This window comes from Dioscorea cayenensis, chromosome 4 (genome assembly GCF_009730915.1).
Source record: "Dioscorea cayenensis subsp. rotundata cultivar TDr96_F1 chromosome 4, TDr96_F1_v2_PseudoChromosome.rev07_lg8_w22 25.fasta, whole genome shotgun sequence".
Taxonomy (NCBI): Eukaryota; Viridiplantae; Streptophyta; class Magnoliopsida; order Dioscoreales; family Dioscoreaceae; genus Dioscorea; species Dioscorea cayenensis.
This window is the reverse complement of record NC_052474.1, coordinates 7,120,764-7,137,734: the sequence shown is the minus strand read 5'-3', so window position 1 is coordinate 7,137,734 and position 16,971 is coordinate 7,120,764. Positions and strand designations below refer to the sequence as shown.

General features: G+C 36.7%; 3 protein-coding genes and 1 pseudogene across 5 annotated transcripts; 1 reads left to right on the top strand and 3 right to left on the bottom strand.

The window, feature by feature from the left end:
• The first annotated feature begins 414 nt into the window (after window positions 1-414).
• On the top strand, window positions 415-3,656 carry LOC120258630 (annotated as a pseudogene).
• Window positions 3,657-7,714: 4,058 nt separating this feature from the next.
• Window positions 7,715-8,467, bottom strand: LOC120258629 (RING-H2 finger protein ATL48-like). The gene has a single exon (XM_039266086.1). It carries the CDS (start codon window positions 8,465-8,467, stop codon window positions 7,715-7,717), a length of 753 nt encoding a protein of 250 aa, XP_039122020.1.
• Window positions 8,468-9,281: 814 nt separating this feature from the next.
• Window positions 9,282-12,341, bottom strand: LOC120258075 (ubiquitin-conjugating enzyme E2 T). 2 transcript variants are annotated; one of them, XM_039265416.1, is made up of 7 exons: window positions 12,237-12,341; window positions 10,980-11,142; window positions 10,767-10,836; window positions 10,546-10,651; window positions 10,298-10,396; window positions 10,093-10,206; window positions 9,282-9,832 (listed from the first exon to the last, which is right to left on the bottom strand). In XM_039265416.1, the coding sequence occupies exons 2-7, from the start codon at window positions 11,119-11,121 to the stop codon at window positions 9,416-9,418; spliced, it is 948 nt and encodes a 315-aa protein (XP_039121350.1). In that variant the 5' UTR covers window positions 11,122-11,142; window positions 12,237-12,341; the 3' UTR covers window positions 9,282-9,415. The 2 variants fall into 2 exon arrangements, with proteins under 2 accessions (XP_039121350.1, XP_039121351.1); XM_039265417.1 differs by having other exon boundaries at window positions 9,282-9,829.
• Window positions 12,342-12,778: 437 nt separating this feature from the next.
• On the bottom strand, window positions 12,779-16,726 carry LOC120257998 (protein Dr1 homolog). 2 transcript variants are annotated; one of them, XM_039265330.1, is made up of 5 exons: window positions 16,496-16,726; window positions 15,123-15,212; window positions 14,345-14,439; window positions 13,259-13,327; window positions 12,779-13,161 (listed from the first exon to the last, which is right to left on the bottom strand). In XM_039265330.1, the coding sequence occupies exons 1-5, from the start codon at window positions 16,548-16,550 to the stop codon at window positions 13,000-13,002; spliced, it is 471 nt and encodes a 156-aa protein (XP_039121264.1). In that variant the 5' UTR covers window positions 16,551-16,726; the 3' UTR covers window positions 12,779-12,999. The 2 variants fall into 2 exon arrangements, with proteins under 2 accessions (XP_039121264.1, XP_039121265.1); XM_039265331.1 differs by having other exon boundaries at window positions 12,779-13,158.
• Window positions 16,727-16,971: the final 245 nt, after the last annotated feature.

Below are 16,971 nucleotides of genomic sequence, written 5' to 3'. Positions count from 1 at the left end.
CTTCTCGACCGTTGCTCCTCCCTCAAATTCAAAATCCCAGTCTCTTATCCACCGTCAATTCCTCTCAACCAACGATCCAGATCACCCCACAAAATATCATCCCCCAAATTACCCCTCCCTCCCAAAGCTCTCACCTTTCTCAGCTCACTCCGATCCCACAATGATTTCATCTCCATGATCCCCATTTGATCCACATTTTCTCGAAATTTTCGCAAAATTTTGCGGTTTTTTTCCCTACTCAGATCGATGCCAGTCTCTACTCGTTCTCAGATCACCGGTTTTTGGCGATGGATCGAATCAAGAAGGAGCTCAAACCTCCGTCCATGGTCGCACAGTGCTCCGGAACCCTCACCATGGCCTCAAGGAGAAGATGAAAAGCCCTAACCCTCTTTTTACGAGCAGCACAAGGAGCTCATGGCGAGCAGGAGAGACCTCGCCGACTCGATCCGCAAGGCTCAGCGCCAAGAAGAAGAAGAAGAAGAAGAAGAGAGAGAAGAATTCAACAGTGATGAAAGAGAACGTTGCATTCCAGAGCCCCTTCAAGAATGCCAAAAAGATCCATCGCTTTTTGCAAGGATCAACGCAAAGGAGAACCGAGAGATCGATCTAACTGGCCCCAAGAAGGTCACGGTGGCGAGGAAGCTATCAACTGGGGCATTGTCAGAGGGGAGGGCGATGAGAACCATAGTGGAAAATCCGGAGAACTGTGAGTCCGGAGGAAGTCGGATTCTTGTGTTCGTGAGGCTCCGGCCGATGGCCAAGAAGGAGAAGGAGGCTGGATCCCGGAGCTGCGTCAAGATTGTGAACCGAAAAGATGTTTACTTGACGGAGTTCGCTTCTGAGACTGATTACCTCCGGCTTAAGAGACTCCGAGGACGCCATTTTTGCTTTGATGCTGCCTTCTCTGATTCGACAACCCAGCAAGAAGTTTATGCCACAACGTGAGTTGCCCTTATCTTGTTCTTTGCTTATTATTATACTGGTTAGTTCATGGTTATTGTCTAGGATCCATGTTTGGCATTGTTGAATAAATTTTTGAGTAGCAATTTGTGTAACTAGTTGACAATATCAGCAATGTTCAGCAAGATTTTTAGCAAGAAGTTTATGCCACAACCCTGATTTGCTATGTTGTTCATTTCTTGCTTTTATACCTATGATTTCATGATTTTTTCAATGCCAGCTATTAATAAAATTTGGACATTTTTCTCGTCTAGAATTCAAGACTAACATTTCAGAGTCAAATTTTTGTGTAGTAATTCACATATTCGAATATTTAGTTGACATTATAGACATAGCTCAGCCAAATCTTTTCTTGAAAATGACAACGATTTGCTTTTGAAAATGCAGTACAGCTGAACTTGTGGAAGGTGTGCTGCAAGGGAGGAATGGCTCTGTGTTCTGCTATGGAGCAACAGGTGCAGGGAAAACATACACACAATGCTAGGGAACAGTGGAGAATCCGGGAGTTATGGTGTTGGCCATAAAAGATTTATTTTTCCAAAATCAGGCAAAGGAGCTATGATGGGAAACCATTTGGTCCACCTTTCTTATCTCGAGGTCTATAATGAGACTGTTAGAGATTTGTTATCTCCAGGAAGGCCTCTTGTTCTTAGAGAAGATAAACAGGTCTTTACTTGGTCCTAAGTCTCCATATGCTTTAAGATTATCTAAAAGTCCATCAGAATTCATATTGTCCATAGTTTAGATTTCTACTCAAGAAAGATTATGCTCAACTGTGAATGATAAGATTTCAGAGATCGCTCTTTGCTGATGAAACTCATAATAGTTCTAGTGCAGTCAACTCAACTGACTAGAAAATTTTGTTAGACAACAATTACTAGTAACATTTAATTTTGTAATATAAACTCATTGAATTGACAATTTATCAATCCTTCAAAATGGCAAGGTATGATGTTAAAAGTCCATCAGAACTCATATTGTCCATAGTTTAGATTTCTACTAAGAGATTATGCTAACTATGAATGATAAGATTTCAGGAGATCCATTGACTAGATGAAACTCATAGTAGTTCTAGTGCAGTCAACCAACTGACTGAAAATTTTTGTTAGACAACAATTACTAGTAACATTTAATTTTGTAATATAAACTCATTGAATTGACAGTTTATCAATCCTTCAAAATGGCAAGGTATGATGTTAAAGGAGTATTTAGTTTGAGAAAAGGAGGTTTACTGGTTATATATAATCAGGTCTGTCAGATACAAAGCCTGAACATTTAAGTAGGAATTATGGATCTTCTCACAGTTAATTAAAATTTGAATACCTGAAAAGAATATATTGACCAAATGTTTCAGGGCATTGTAGCAGCAGGTCTAACTCAGTATAGAGCTTACTCAACAGATGAGGTTATGTCATTACTCAGCAAGGTAATCAGAACCGAACCACTGAGCTCAACTAGGAGCAAATGAGACCTCTTCTCGGTCTCATGCTATATTGCAGGTAACTGAATTGCAATTCGTATGCCTTCATTTCATAAAATCAACATCATCTCCATCTCCACACTTTTCAGACACTCACCATTTCACAAAACTTTAGGGTTGTTGCAGAATTTCAAATCATGAGAGTCAGGAAAAATTGTTAACCGAGTTAGCAAGCTATCGCTCATTGATCTAGCTGGCTCTGAGGAGAGCTCTGGCAACAGACCAGAGAAGTCAGAGATCAATCGAGGGAGCAAACATCAACCGTCTCCCTCCTTGCCCCTCAGTAGTTGCATCAATGCTCTGGTTGAGGGAAGAAGCATATCCCCCACCGAAAATTCCAAACTCACTCAACTCCTCAAGGACTCTCTTGGAGGTCCATGCAACACTGTTATGATTGCCAATATAAGTCCATGCAATCTTTCCTTCGGTGAGACGTAGAACTACTCTTCACTGGGCTGACCGCGCCAAGGAGATAAAGACTAAGGTTATAAATTTTTAGTATAATGTGTTTGCTTGGTCTTTTTTCGGATTGAAAGGAATCAATCTTGAACTTATTTGCATATCCATTTCTATTCCTTGCAGGGGTATGTAATAAATGATGAAAGCATTTCAAGTCCCAGATTCAACCACTGACCAGGCTAAATTGGTACTAGAGCTGCAGAAGGAGAACAGTGAGTTAAGACAGCAGTTGGTGCGCAACCAGCAAAAAGTTGCTGAGTGTTCAAGCCCAGTCACTAGCAGCAAACTCCTCTCCTGCACCTTCTGCTGTCTCAACACTGCTGAAATCTCCGCTTTGCTCCGCAGCAACACAAGCCATCGATCAATCTTATCTGGGAACTGCTTCACTACTCCTGAAACTAAAAAGAAGGAAACCAATGAAACAGTAGTCAGAGAATTACAGAAAACAGTGAAATATTTGGAGGCTGAGATTGAGAGGCTGAAGAAGGATCACATTCAGCAACTTAAGCAGAAGGATGAGTTCATCAGAGAGCTAATGAACAATAAGAATGGTGCCAAAAGGGTAGTCACAAGAGAGAGTTTGCGCAAAGGGTTGAGAGCAGCAACTGGTGATGGAGAGCTTAAAAGTCCCAGTCATCGTTTTCAATCTCCGGCGCCAACTGCTAAGAAACGCACATTTTGGGACATAAGTACTGCTAACAGCCCGTCGGTTATGGCCGTTAATGGAAGGGAAGACAAGAAGCCATGTTGCTGCTGATGCTTCAGCTCCCTCCATGCTTCTCCAGGTATATATAGAGAGCCTTCTTTTCACTATACTACAATACAGTGATCACAATTATGCTAAATATTCTTTGCATATCATTGCATACAGTTAAATTTTTGAATTAGTTAACACTATCATTAACCATTAAAAATCAAGAGCATGATAAGAAATGTGAACTGTTATTCCTTTTACTTCTGTTGTGAGTATTTCCTACTGATGCAGCTTGCTATATCCATGTTTCTGGTTTATGTACATGTTTTGGACCGCACATTGCAAATTACATTCTCCAGCCCGGTTTTGCTCGCAAAGATCAGAATTTCCCAAACTTTGAAGATCAGGAGATGAAGAGAAGTTTCCTTTTCTTTCCTTTCTCAGTAATTCTTGAGTGTGACAACATAGCAAGGTGGTAGTTAGCAATCCTGATGTAATTGAGAATACTACTTGACAGAGTTCCAAAAATTCTTGGGAGTGTAATTTATTCAATTATTTAACAAAGTTTCTCATCCTAGTTAGTTGAAGACAGTGTCCTTCTCTTGAACAAATTTCTCCTCCATAGAATCCTTCACATTGTCGATGATCCATGCCACTCCGCTGTGCAACAAACTCCACATCCGCTGTGTCTTTGATGATCTCCTTGCCTTTTGAAGAAGACCCGATATATTTGTCTTCATTATTGCCATTGCTGCTGCCAGTTTCACTGCTGTTTCTGTTGCTGATACATCTTTCTCCTGAAGTAGACTCATCCCCGTCATCATCATCATCATCATCATCATCGCTGAGTGTTTTTAAAAATAGTTACAGTTTCCTTCTTTGTACTACGAAAAAAGTGGGCCTCTTGAACTACCATCATATAATGGTAGAATAGAATGTCGTTTAGAACCAACACTATCCCTCCCTAGACTGTAACTAGTAGTAAGTTTCTTCTCTACACCATCCTTTGCTTTCACAAGTTCACCTAGCTGTTCCAATACTTCATTTGTTGCCGGCTTGTCCTCTAACTCTGAGATCATCTTGCTTAATGTTCGCTTCTTCTTGTGAAGAGAATACTGACATAGTATCAATAAATCTCTCAAGTTAACATATGTTTTCATTGTTAGATGAGCTTTAACATTGATACACTTACTCTAGTCTCAAGGAATTTCCCGAGGCCGTGGTCTTGAAGTCTCTTCTTTCTCCAGAATACACAGCAAAATCGGACAATCCCAGCTAACATAAATATAATCACAAGTTGCAACAGCAAGAATAGCAGGAGTGCTCTTTCACTCTCTGAGAAGCAAGCATAGTTTTGTGAGTCATGGCGATATCACAATACACAAAAATAATATGAAATGTTTGCAACACACCTGAATCAAGGTACACAAACTTTGACTCTCCTTGTGAGCAGGTCCAAGAGAGCTTCTGATCTGATAAATCATGATATAAACATATAAGGAATCAATAGAAGCACCTAAATTTCAGTTATTTGCGTCGTAATATTACAGTTAGTGTAGCATGGCAAAGTGCTCCCAATCCCTGAACCAAAAAAAAATGCAAGATCTTATGAGTTTGAATGATAATGAAATAGTCACATATCTTCAGTTTTAATGACTTTGAGAACTTACTTTCTGAAGAGAGAAATGCGAGAAGAATCCTCTCATCAGATGCAAAGTAGCGCAGGTCAGTCTTTGATAAGAAAGATGACAAATCACCTGATACATTTATTCAAATCTTAGAATTAGATATGATATAGCATTTCAAATTCATCATTATCATGTTCTTGTTAATATATCAACTCATGTTCACCAGGGTATGTTCCGATCCAGTACACAGTTCCTGTGGCTGGAGCCAACAGAGTAACAACTAGTTTCTTTGGATTCACCCCTGATATATAAGTATAATTCCTAATGTTCTGAATCAATTTCGACTCCATTATCGTCTGAGAAACATAAACCGCAAATCCTGAGCAATCAAGGACAGGACTAACTTGAGCCACTGAATCACTTGCTGTTTTCTGAAGTAACTTCTTCAGATTTCCAGTTGGTGAGAATGAGTAGAGGTAACCATCAGTTGAGCTTATCGACACCCAACCTATAATTTTCAGGAGACAGAGATTATTAGCAAAGTTGAAGAGCTGTTCTTATAATGTGCATTTTCAGAAATACAAAAAAAATCAAGTATCAGAAATGATTTTGCGCAGAAATTCTGCAACGTTATATTTACCATTAGAATCTACAATTGGCAAAGTGTCTTCCATGCTTAAAGGACCAACAGTGCTTTGCCATAGGACATTTCCAGTTGAAACTTCTAATGCCACTAGCAATGCCTTTCTAGGAAAAGTGACAAATAGCCGACCATTGTTGCCGGGTGTTACTGATAGAAACTTGTCTACTAAACTGAAATCTTGGATCCATCTGAAGTGCGGTTGCCGGATATACAACGAATAAAGCTGCCCCTCAGTGTTTGAAATCTGCATGTTTCAGAGAAGATCAAACTTATGTCAGTCTATAAAAAAATTGATAACATTGTGCCAAGTAAAGATAAGTGAAGGGCCTTACATAGAGTGTTCCCTCACATTGATCAACCACAGGCTGTATTAAAGAAACAATGTGTTATGTTCTGTTGCATCCTTGACGATAGCCAAACCGATAAAGCATAGGTCCAGAACTCCACATCAGTTGCCCCCACATATAAAATGCAAAGAGTCCACGATTCCGAATGGTAATAAAAACCGATGAATAAAATGAACTGACTGAAAGTCCTACTATTTTTTCTGATCCTTCACTTGTAGAATTAAAGACTAAATAAAGTTTCAACTTTGGACTCAGATGTAACAATGTCTGAAGGAGTAATTTTTAGTATCCTTTCCTCTGCAATCAAATATATCTGCCAAGGTGAATTTTTAATTAAGTTTTAGCAAAACTTTTCTAGAGAATGATTTGTTGGAATTCAGAATGCAATTAAATTGCAAAAGATTGATCAAAAAGACATTCATGTGAACAATGAGGAAAGACAATAACTACCTTTCCTCTTCCATCACTAACTGGGGGTATATCTACATTACATCTGAAACCAAGGGGAATAATCCTTGCAATTGTTCCTTTGCTTTTAAATGAGAAAAGGTTGTTTTCTGAACAAGCATAGATCTTTCCATCATCCCCAATAAGGGGTTTAGAAAGCTGATTTGCAATCCTTAATGAAGGCTCAGTTCCTAGAAATTATCAACAAAACAAAACACAATGACAGATGCTTGTAATTGCAACAAAAAAAAAAATGAAAGGAGATTGGTGATATATATAAATATATATATATGCATATATATGATGAATGAACTGCCAAGTGAGTAACCAAGTTTGTAAGATTGGTTGAAGTTTTGGCATACCAGTTGTAGTGTTTGTAAGGAACGTCTTCAAGTCCAATGCATTGGAGGTTGCAGAGGATATCAATGAAAGCACTAGGACTGGGAAAACAAGGAATTGAAACTTAGCCATTGACAGCACACACACAGACAGAGAGACAGAGACAGAGAGAAGGTAGGTGTTTCCTTGTTCAAAGGAGGCAATGGAGAAGTGGGAGGGAAAGGTGATTAACTGTCTGGGTTTCTTTTGTAGTTAAGTCCCTATACTTCTAAATTATTAAAAGTCCTTGTAATATCTCTTCTTCTTTTTTTTATTCCTGTTGTAATTTATAACTAGTGTTTTTCTGTTGCAATAAATGAGATTTTAGTCAAATGTTTAAGTGAATTTTAATTTGTACTTTTTTACCCACATCTTCATATAAGCTCAAACGAGCCTCTACGTTAAGAGCCGTTTGTTCAGCATGTGGAAATTAAAACATGAAGTAAATAATAATAATAATAATAATGTTAACCGAAAACAAATAACATGATGAACCGGTGAAGCAGAATATTAAAAAAGTTAACTCTAATTCAATTCATAATATAATTTTCAATATCCAAGAAACACAAAATACTGTCTAGAACTATAAACTTTTCAAATAAATATCTTTTACACTAAAAATATATATATATATATATATATATATATATATATGAATCCAACTCTTCCTGCTCATCTTCAATCATGCAACGTAAATCTACAAAGCGGGCAAGAATCCTTTTGTGCAAACCAACCATCAATGCAATCTCCATGAAATAGATGAGAACAAGGCAAACGTTTAACCTCAGTACCAGTAACAAGCTCATCCAAACATATCATGCACTTCACTGCTTCTTCTCCTTTTTTACAGAACACCTCGGTCACCAAACTCTCTAAAAGTGCCTGTGATGCCGGACAAGCCCTCAACTCTGCATCTTCAAAAGATTCATGGAGAATCATCCCACTTAAATCCTCATCTTGCTGAATCTCCACCACTTCTAAGTCAATCAAGATCTGATCATGCTCAATCCAGGTACCATCTTCAAGAAAGGACTTGATAATATTAAAGATGTTAGAGACCAGACATTGACGTCTCTCAATGGACAATGCTGCTCCGTTTGTGGTGTTCATGAAAAAAGAATTGATAACCTGCTCTGCATGGTCTTGCTGATTCATTGCCCAGATATCCAACATGGAAAATCTCTTTGTTTCAATTGTTAATGGGAATTCTTCATCATTGGAATAAAAGGTTTGGTTCATTAAACTGGAGATTGTTTGAGTGGCAAAGTTTAAGTAAATAATGAATGAAGGAGGACGACGTCGCGGGCTTTCGTCGTTAAGGCTGTGGAGATCTGCATTGCTTAACCAAGTATGGATGTTGTAGTACCAGTAAGGATTATCACTGAAACGGCTTTGATGAACATTGGAAGAAGAAGAAGAAGAAGAAGGCATGGTTAAGTTGTTGTTTTCTATTGATCATAAGACAGGAGAAAAAAAGAAGGGACTTTCTTGGAGAGTAATTGGAAGGTTTAGTGATCTTTATATAATTGGTCATATGTTATGATGAGGATTGAGTTTGAGTTTGAGTTTGAGTTTGAGTTTTAGTAGGATTGAGTGAGTTTATATTTGCAAAGTATTTCATATATGGGATTGTTTTTGGATTTTACATTTGAAGTTTGTTTTGTTTTTATTTATTTTGTTAATAGCTATGGTGATTTGATGATTAAAATAGGAAGGTGGTTTAAAAAGTTAGAAATATATTTGTCAATTTTATAATTTATTTATTGTCTAGATTCTGTGGATGAAAAATATCTTTATTTCTAGAAGCTTTCAGTAAATATTTTATTTTTGAAAAGAGATCAAATATTTTATCCAGAACCAAACTTTTTAAAAACATTTAAAAATTTTTGACAAAATAGCCAATTCATTATCTCTTTTTGTAATTTGGAATTCCTTCTATACTTTCCATACTTTTGCACCTTGTAATAATATCAGACTAAAAATCAATATACTTACGGATAAACCATGAGATGGCTAAAAACCAATATTTTTAGTTAGCCTTTTTGTGATACATGAAGAAATACATGGGGTTTCCGGAAAAATTAGAAAACAAAGAATTCCCATTAAAATCTGCCTAAGAGAATTTAGCATCAACTGTCCGACAAAAATGAAATTTGCTTTATTATTTATTTTGATTTTTCTTCATTTAAAAATCCAAAGAAAGTGAATCAGAAAAAGGCACAAAAACTTTATCACAAAAGAGAGTTGCATTTGTTTCCAGTTTGTTTCCAATCACACAAGTCAGTGAGTTCATACAGTTTCTATGTTCTAGGATCATGTACATTGCCAGAGAACACCATTTTCAATTTCTCATCAAACAAAACAAATCAGTTCTAATTTTCAACTGCATTCTGGCTTCCATTTTCCCAATATTTGTTTCCTTTTGAGGGACAATCTTGATCTAGAACGGCATTCACCTTCATCATCACTTTCACTATCTAACACAATTAATGTCTCTGTAATCTTGGGACTTTCAACCACCTGATTCTGGTTTCTCTTCAAAGTTTTCTCAGTATCTTCATGAGTTGGCTTCTGTTTCTGGTTGATTTCAACCGGTGAATCAGTAGGATGTATTTGGGAGCAAGCTAATGATAAGCGTCGAGTAGGTGCCGCATTCTCCTTGTCATCACTCTCGTTCTTTGATATTTGAGGTTTTGGCTTCAGTGATAACTTCTGACCTATTACACGAAGCTTCTTCCGACTCTCACTTTCACTAACCGAATTTATTTGCTCGGTCTCAGCTCTTGCAACCTCCTGCTATTAAAAGGATTACAGGGCATAAGAAGATTAATATGGAAAGCAAAACTATTATTAGTTCTATGTCCACATTTAGTGATACTAGCTTTGAAAGAAGAAAGCAAAGGGAACAATGGCTGCACAGGAAGCAAAAGCAGCACAAAACAATGAGGTTCAGAACCTCAGATGGATCTGACTTTCCAAACACAAGATTTCAGAGAACATAGCTAATTAATGATTCAACCCTTCAATAATTGTTAAATAAATTAAGCTAGCCTTACAATACTTGTCTTCCCCAAGGCACCATCTTTACTTTTACAAGCTCCAGCATACTTCTCTGTCCAACATCGAGCCTTTTGGTCAAAAACTTGCCTGTTATATTTGTATTCCCTGCTCTGTATATGCGCCAAGAAGAGAAATTAGTTATGTATAGGCAAATTTCTTGGGTTTAGACATTGAGCCATGGTGACGTCGAAGCATGCTTACTGTTTCTGCCATAAGGCCATCATCGGGGTTAGGCTCACTTAGCAACAAGCCAATACTTGTTAAAACTGTTGAAATGTTTAGAGACGGTTGCCATGCCCCCTAAAATGAAATTCCAGAAATCTTAATGACAGGGTGAGTGACCTTATAGAGGTACTTTCCATTAAAAAAAAAATCTAAGTAAAAATGCCCCACTAAGAATCATGGGTGCGCGCGCGCAGACAAGGTAAGCAGCATATTAATGTACTCACCTTGGGTGGTAAGTTAAGAATATCCAGACAGATTCGCCCTCCATCATCAATGTTGGGATGGTAAATAGGGGTGGTGAAAGTCACAATGGGTGGCTGAAAAGGATATCTGCATATGGCAATAGCATAAACAAAAAAGCTTTTTAAGTCCAAAGTTTAAGAAAAGGGGGTAAATAATAATAATAATTCCCGACAAAAGAATTTTAAAAATTCCAGAGGGAAACCTTTCAGGTATTTGAATCTTAAGAGTAAAAACTCCATCAGAATACACAGTTCCTTCAGGCCCTTTAATCCCTGTAAGTTGTGGATTAACATCATCAACTGCCATACATCTATGAATATTTTTGAAGAACTTAATTAAAAGCATGAATAATTAAAACAAAGAATGTAACTAGAGATCCACAGAAAGGAAATACATGGAAAGGACTAAAACTTACAAGCTTCAATGATTGATAAAGAGGAAGATGAAGAGCTGTCATTATCAGAAAGTAAAGGAAGTGAGACCCCTGGTGGCGGGTCAGACAATAACAGTTTCAGCTCCTTCTGCATTCTCAGATTCAGACGTGCAGCCTGAGCCATTATGTCCTATCACACAAGACACTGCTTCACCAGTTACCCATTTGTTAGTAGCGTAAGAATAAAGAAGTTGATGATATTGAGCTTCTTCAGAAAATACACACACACACACACACACACACATATAAGTGCAGTATTTCAGAATTAACAGCAAAATCATCTTCATAGATAGTTTAAACACATATACTTCTGGCAAAAGTGTGAAGCAGATCTCAAGTTTACTCATTCTCTGAAGTGGATAATGAATCATTAAACCTTCGCCTCATAATAAGGGATGAGCATATTTTGTGTGCTCTCCATAGAACATAAACATCAACTCTATACATTTCAAGTCCAATTCGCTACTAGATCCTACTGTACTATGAATATAAGCAGGGACATACACCACATATACAGCTGGATTAGTGTTCTCTATGCTTCCACACAATAACCAGCATTGATTACAAGACATTGCATGGGTATTCATCAGCAGCATTGCTAGTGTCACCCCTGAATAATGAGGAAACCTAGGGAAGTTTGGGTCATTTACTGGGATAAACATGAAGCTTAGGTTTGAAGAATTTTTTTTTAAATAATAAGCAAAGTAAACAAAATCACTTATACAAAGCCAATCAGAGAGGAGAAGCAATGTATAATGCTACTGTTGCTACATCCCAAAATTCTAAATTTCATGGTTATTGAAGTAGACATTCGAGCAAGCTTGCATTAGAAAATGAACATGATGGCATAAAAATCTTTCAACCCATCCTAATCCCCTCCAGTTCCACAACATTAATTCATACATGAAAGTTTCCTGAAAAAAATTGAACTTTCCATGCATAGTTGATCTCACATTAAACTACGGGAATTTCATCAAACAACTGGTATTCATTAACATCAGGCAGGCAATTAAAACACCAAAGACCACAGTGATCGACAATAAAACACTACATCCTTGCGAAAAATCAACAAAGACGACTTTTTTCTCAAAAAGCAAGAAGTTTTGAACCCCCAAAATCAATATCGCACCAAGGATCAAAAAAGAGACATAGATAAACGGCGATGGCTCATGATTTGCTAAGAAAAAGCATGAATTAGATGAACAACAAGAAAGATTTAGAATGCAATTAAATCTCTACCTCGATCGATCTCCAACACCCCCACGCTCGATTGAGAGATAAAAGGGTTCTCTGCACGAACGAGAAGGCCGGAGATAGAAAGCAAGAGGTCTTTTTACTTATAACCCCCTAAAAAATATCATAACTTCTTTTTTATTGGCAACCACGTTGTGAGGTAATAAGTTCAAGCATTCCTGAGATTTGTCCAAAAATAAAGAGATAAGAAATTCTTGTGTGTCTAGTAATATTAAATACACATACACCCCTTAATACAATATTTGATTTGTATCTATAAATTCTAGGCTAAACTAAAGTATGCAAATGCAGATATACTGCTGTAAAATCCATATATTCATATAGTTAATAAAACTCAACGTTGCCCTATACTTTCATTTATTTATTTACTTATTTTTGCTGATTGCTGGGATGTAAATATGCAAATCAAAACAGGTGCAAACAAACTTGGAAAATACATAATAAATCCCACTCAGTATCATGACATGAAAACTAAAACAAAGTAAAGAACAATAATGATCTGAAGTGAAAGAGATTTGCAATGCAAGGATGAAGCACTTCCAATAGAAGGAAATCTATATTTTGGTTTTCACTAACACAGTCAATGTCAATCGATAACATTTACAAACTTCAAGCCTAAAGATTACAGAGAACAGCAGATTTTCTGAAAGGGGAGACAGATGCATCTATACTCGGATTTGCGGGGTTATGACCGGCCCGATGGATACTACTACACAAGCATAATAAGCTATTTAAAATGAAGATACTATTAGCTGTCTGATGCGTGCTCTGAGTCCAGTTGCTTCTGCTGCAAGTTCAATCCATTGTTCATTCTTGCACGGGCCTCAGCAAACATCCTCTGCTGTTCAGCCAGGGCCTCTTCCTCGGTCATCTCATTTCCGCTGAACTTGCCACCTTTTGGGGAATCCTGCTGAATTTTAAAGGAGCATCAAGTGCGTGCGCACACAATAAATAATAAGTGAAAGAAGGGAATACACGACAAGGAGGAAAACTAGAGAGATGCTAACCAGTGTCTCCTGCCGGTGTTGCTCATATGCAGCATAAACCTCCTCTATATACTCCCCAAAACCAAGAACCTGGTGACAATGGTGGATCAGATCAAACCAAAAATAGATTTAACCACAAGGTTATGAAGAAGGCATCTTGTTCAAGTAGAAAATTCAATAACTAGGAGGCCAACTTCTTATCAATAACTCAAGGCATATATTGTCAAGTCTCCAATTTGCCGGTATTTCATTTACACCAGAGAACTCCAAGCTGGGAGTCAAAAATTCCAGTTTTCCAAAAGCCAGGTTCTGGTTAAACGAATATATATATATATATATATAAGGAATCGTGTTTGCTGCATACAATTAAGAAATACGAATCCTCAATTTTATTTGAAGGTGGTTCTTTCAGTATCTCACACAAAATATAAGACACTTTTTATATATAAATGAATCTTGACATGCAACAGCTGATAGGATGGTCATGAATGAAAAGCTCTGTATGCGGATGCCAGTGTGTGTGCATAATAGTTGAGTAGAAGTTGAGGGTGCAGTGTTTAAGCATGTTAATGTATACCAAATATTGTCTTTCATGTTCTCATAGGTCAATTGTCAAGTAGTACTGTTAGCCACTTGTCCATACTGCAAATTCAATACAATTATTTTTCCAACAAGTATAAAAAAATGTCCTAATATGCCAATACAAATGGATAAGAACATAAGAAAAAAATTTAAATCAAAACTGAATTAAGTGGGTGTCAATGAATACATATTACATATTAGGCTATAAGATTATGGAAGCAGTTCACATGTAACTTTGATGCTATACGAAGAGTTATCCAAAATCAATGATTTCTCGTTCACTCATAATTCTTACAAAGGGTCATAAATAACTGAATGCCCTTGGGTCAGGCACACAGGAAAAAATTGTAAACATGCTGCATTTTAGATGGTTATAGTATTTGACTAATAAAATTCCTTGGGCTTTATGATTATCGGTAATCCTATAAATCAGAGTTATGCCATTTTAACCAAAACAACAGAAACAAGGAAAATAATTAAAATAGAGAATCCATAAGGTAAAATGTATCTGGTCGCATAAACTACCTCTAAGGCCTTGAGCACATGTTCTGGTGCAATTGTCCTTTTATCCTCTCGGCTGCAAACTTCATTAGACTCTGAAGAAACGAGATTGATGAATTCTGCAACAAAATGAACAAAGGACAATATAAGTGAACAATGGCCAACAAACAGTCTGAGAAATAGAGACCAACAGATAAACTTAATAATTATTCATAAAATTTACTCCAAGCCAAAGGATTCTCATAGAACAACATAATGCTAATTCAGATCCTCCAAATCAATATAAATAATTTTGTGACATTTTATCCACCTAACATCCAAACACCGACACCATGCAATTCTTCATGCTTTGAGTGATATTTGGTTCTCCAGATGCTCTTCTTGCTTCCAGGGATTGTATACTCATCACCGATTTCAAAAGTAACAATCCTCAGCAAAGCTTTCCAAAGGATGACTCAAAATCCATGTTTTCTTTTCTTTCTGTCTTTCATTCACAATCAATTATTAGCCTAACCAGTGACTGATGCTTGAGTGAAGAAGTTTATTTCTTCACTAATGTGCATGGGTGTTTCATTTTACTAAGTGAGAATCATAACGTCCCATACAAGAATTATTGACATAGTCATAAGGCACCATACAAATATGAACATAGTTGCTTCAAATTTTATTCATACATCAATCACATTTTAAAGGAACCACCCAATAGATGAATTGGCCAATGCAGAATTAATTGCTGCAAGAAAATATATGAAGCTGTGGGCATGCAGAATGAAGAGATAGCATGACAACGAACATAACTTACCCACACAACACTCAACAATAAGATCCTGAGCATCTCTTGCAACACGAACATCAGGTGGCAACATCTCCTTGATGATCTTAAACATAGTTGCTGAAAGTAGAAAAAGTACTGAATCAGTAACACAAGAGGAGTTAACACATTTACATAAGACTTCATACAACTAATAGTAGAAATAACAGTCAATTCATCAAATAGCCAAATTTTAACAGCACAGAATTGTGAATAATAAAATTCATTACCAAAGCACACTTGTGGAAATAACTAATATCAGACAGGAAACAACTATCATTTAAAAAGTGACATTGAATGATAGGAATAACAAGAGACAGAAAACAATAAATCAAAATGACCAAATGAGTCTTTCTAAAATTATAACTGAGATAAATATATAAAGATATTGAATGTTTGGAAAGCCAAATTCTTTGAAAATAACAACTCCTATTTAAACCATCAACCAAAATTTGCACATCCTGATTCATAATGATGAGCAGATCTTTTCCACCTTCAAGTGATGGAATTTTGTACATTCATCTAGGAAACTAGTCAACACTCTACCACCTACAAGGTATACATGCTGGCCTCTTTGGAAACCTCATTGTTTTTAAAATGACTCTCACATAGCAAGGCAAAGGTGAGGTGCCGAACTACTATGGCCTGAGGACAGTGTAGATAAGGATCGGGGAAGGAAATCCAGAGGCCAATTTGGTTGCAAGGCCAAGGATGGACAAGATGAGGGAAACAACAGTGATAAATTAGGGATTCCATTATACCAATAAAGAATTTATAGATGTCCATTTCCTCGACATACAGCATACAGGGCGAGTACAATCCAAAGCACAATCTGAAAAAAAATGCTTGTGTACTCATTCTAAGAGTTTCCACTTTTCAAACTGATGTAATAATTGATCAATACTTGACATTTTACCTAAACGATAATTTTTTCCACAAGATCACATTGAAAATCAATAACAAATCGACATAAATTTATATCAAAGGCTTGGATAAACATAATGCGAAAGTATGGCATAATAAAAAAAGACAAGCACGAACACAAAGTCAAGGATTTCCACACAGATCCACAAATCAACACGTAGTAATTACAAGTAGATATTGAAGAGAATTAAAAACAGCAATGTTTCAGATCCAACAGCGCACAAAGTGCCTAAAACTTATGATCAGTAAATCAAATAAATCTTCCAATTCACTAACTAAATCTCAAAAATTTCCTCTCCCGAACCCTAATCAGCAGAAATATATATATATATTTTTTAAAAAAAAAGTATCATCTGAGGCTTCAACTTAACACAAAACGCAATGAAGTAATCGAATCATAAAAAGCCAAATTTTCAGAGATTTCAAAATAAAATTCATACCTTTCGGAAGAGAAACATCTTCTTTCGACTTCCCAACAATATCCATCGGCTCCATATCAAGGATTCGATCAAAATCGGCAGGACTTACAGCCAAAAAGAAGCTTCGATCAAATCAACGATGGCGAACAATAAAAAATCTTAGATTTGAAAAGAAAACCAAAGATGGTATCGATCTAGATGCTGAGATCAGAGAGCAGGGTCGAAGAAATCGAAATCGATCAGCGGATTCGATAAAAAGTGCAGAAAAATCAAGGGATCGAAGCCACGGGCGCAGATGACGACATTGACGAGGGATCGAAAGAGATTTTTAGGGGTACGAACAAGGATAGGAAGAGAAAGGGCGTCGAATTACAAAAAAACATCCTCTAGTTTTTTTCAAATTTTAATTATAGTCCTTTTTCTGAATCTTTTTCTATGAAAAAGTCGACAATAAAGGAGTGTTTCTATAAATAAGTTCAAAAACTGGGTTTTTTTTT

Coding starts and splice junctions, on each gene's coding strand:
- LOC120258629 (XM_039266086.1), bottom strand. CDS start 8,467: ATGCCTTCTTCTTCTTCTTCTTCTTCCAATGTTCATCAAAGCCGTTTC.
- LOC120258075 (XM_039265416.1), bottom strand. CDS start 11,121: ATGGCTCAGGCTGCACGTCTGAATCTGAGAATGCAGAAGGAGCTGAAA. Junction 10,652..10,766: donor AAGATTCAAATACCTGAAAG/GTTTCCCTCTGG, acceptor TGCCATATGCAG/ATATCCTTTTCAGCCACCCA. Junction 9,833..10,092: donor CCTTGGGGAAGACAAGTATT/GTAAGGCTAGCT, acceptor TCCTTTTAATAG/CAGGAGGTTGCAAGAGCTGA.
- LOC120257998 (XM_039265330.1), bottom strand. CDS start 16,550: ATGGAGCCGATGGATATTGTTGGGAAGTCGAAAGAAGATGTTTCTCTT. Junction 14,440..15,122: donor TATTGTTGAGTGTTGTGTGG/GTAAGTTATGTT, acceptor ATTTTGTTGCAG/AATTCATCAATCTCGTTTCT. Junction 13,328..14,344: donor ATGTGCTCAAGGCCTTAGAG/GTAGTTTATGCG, acceptor CATTGTCACCAG/GTTCTTGGTTTTGGGGAGTA.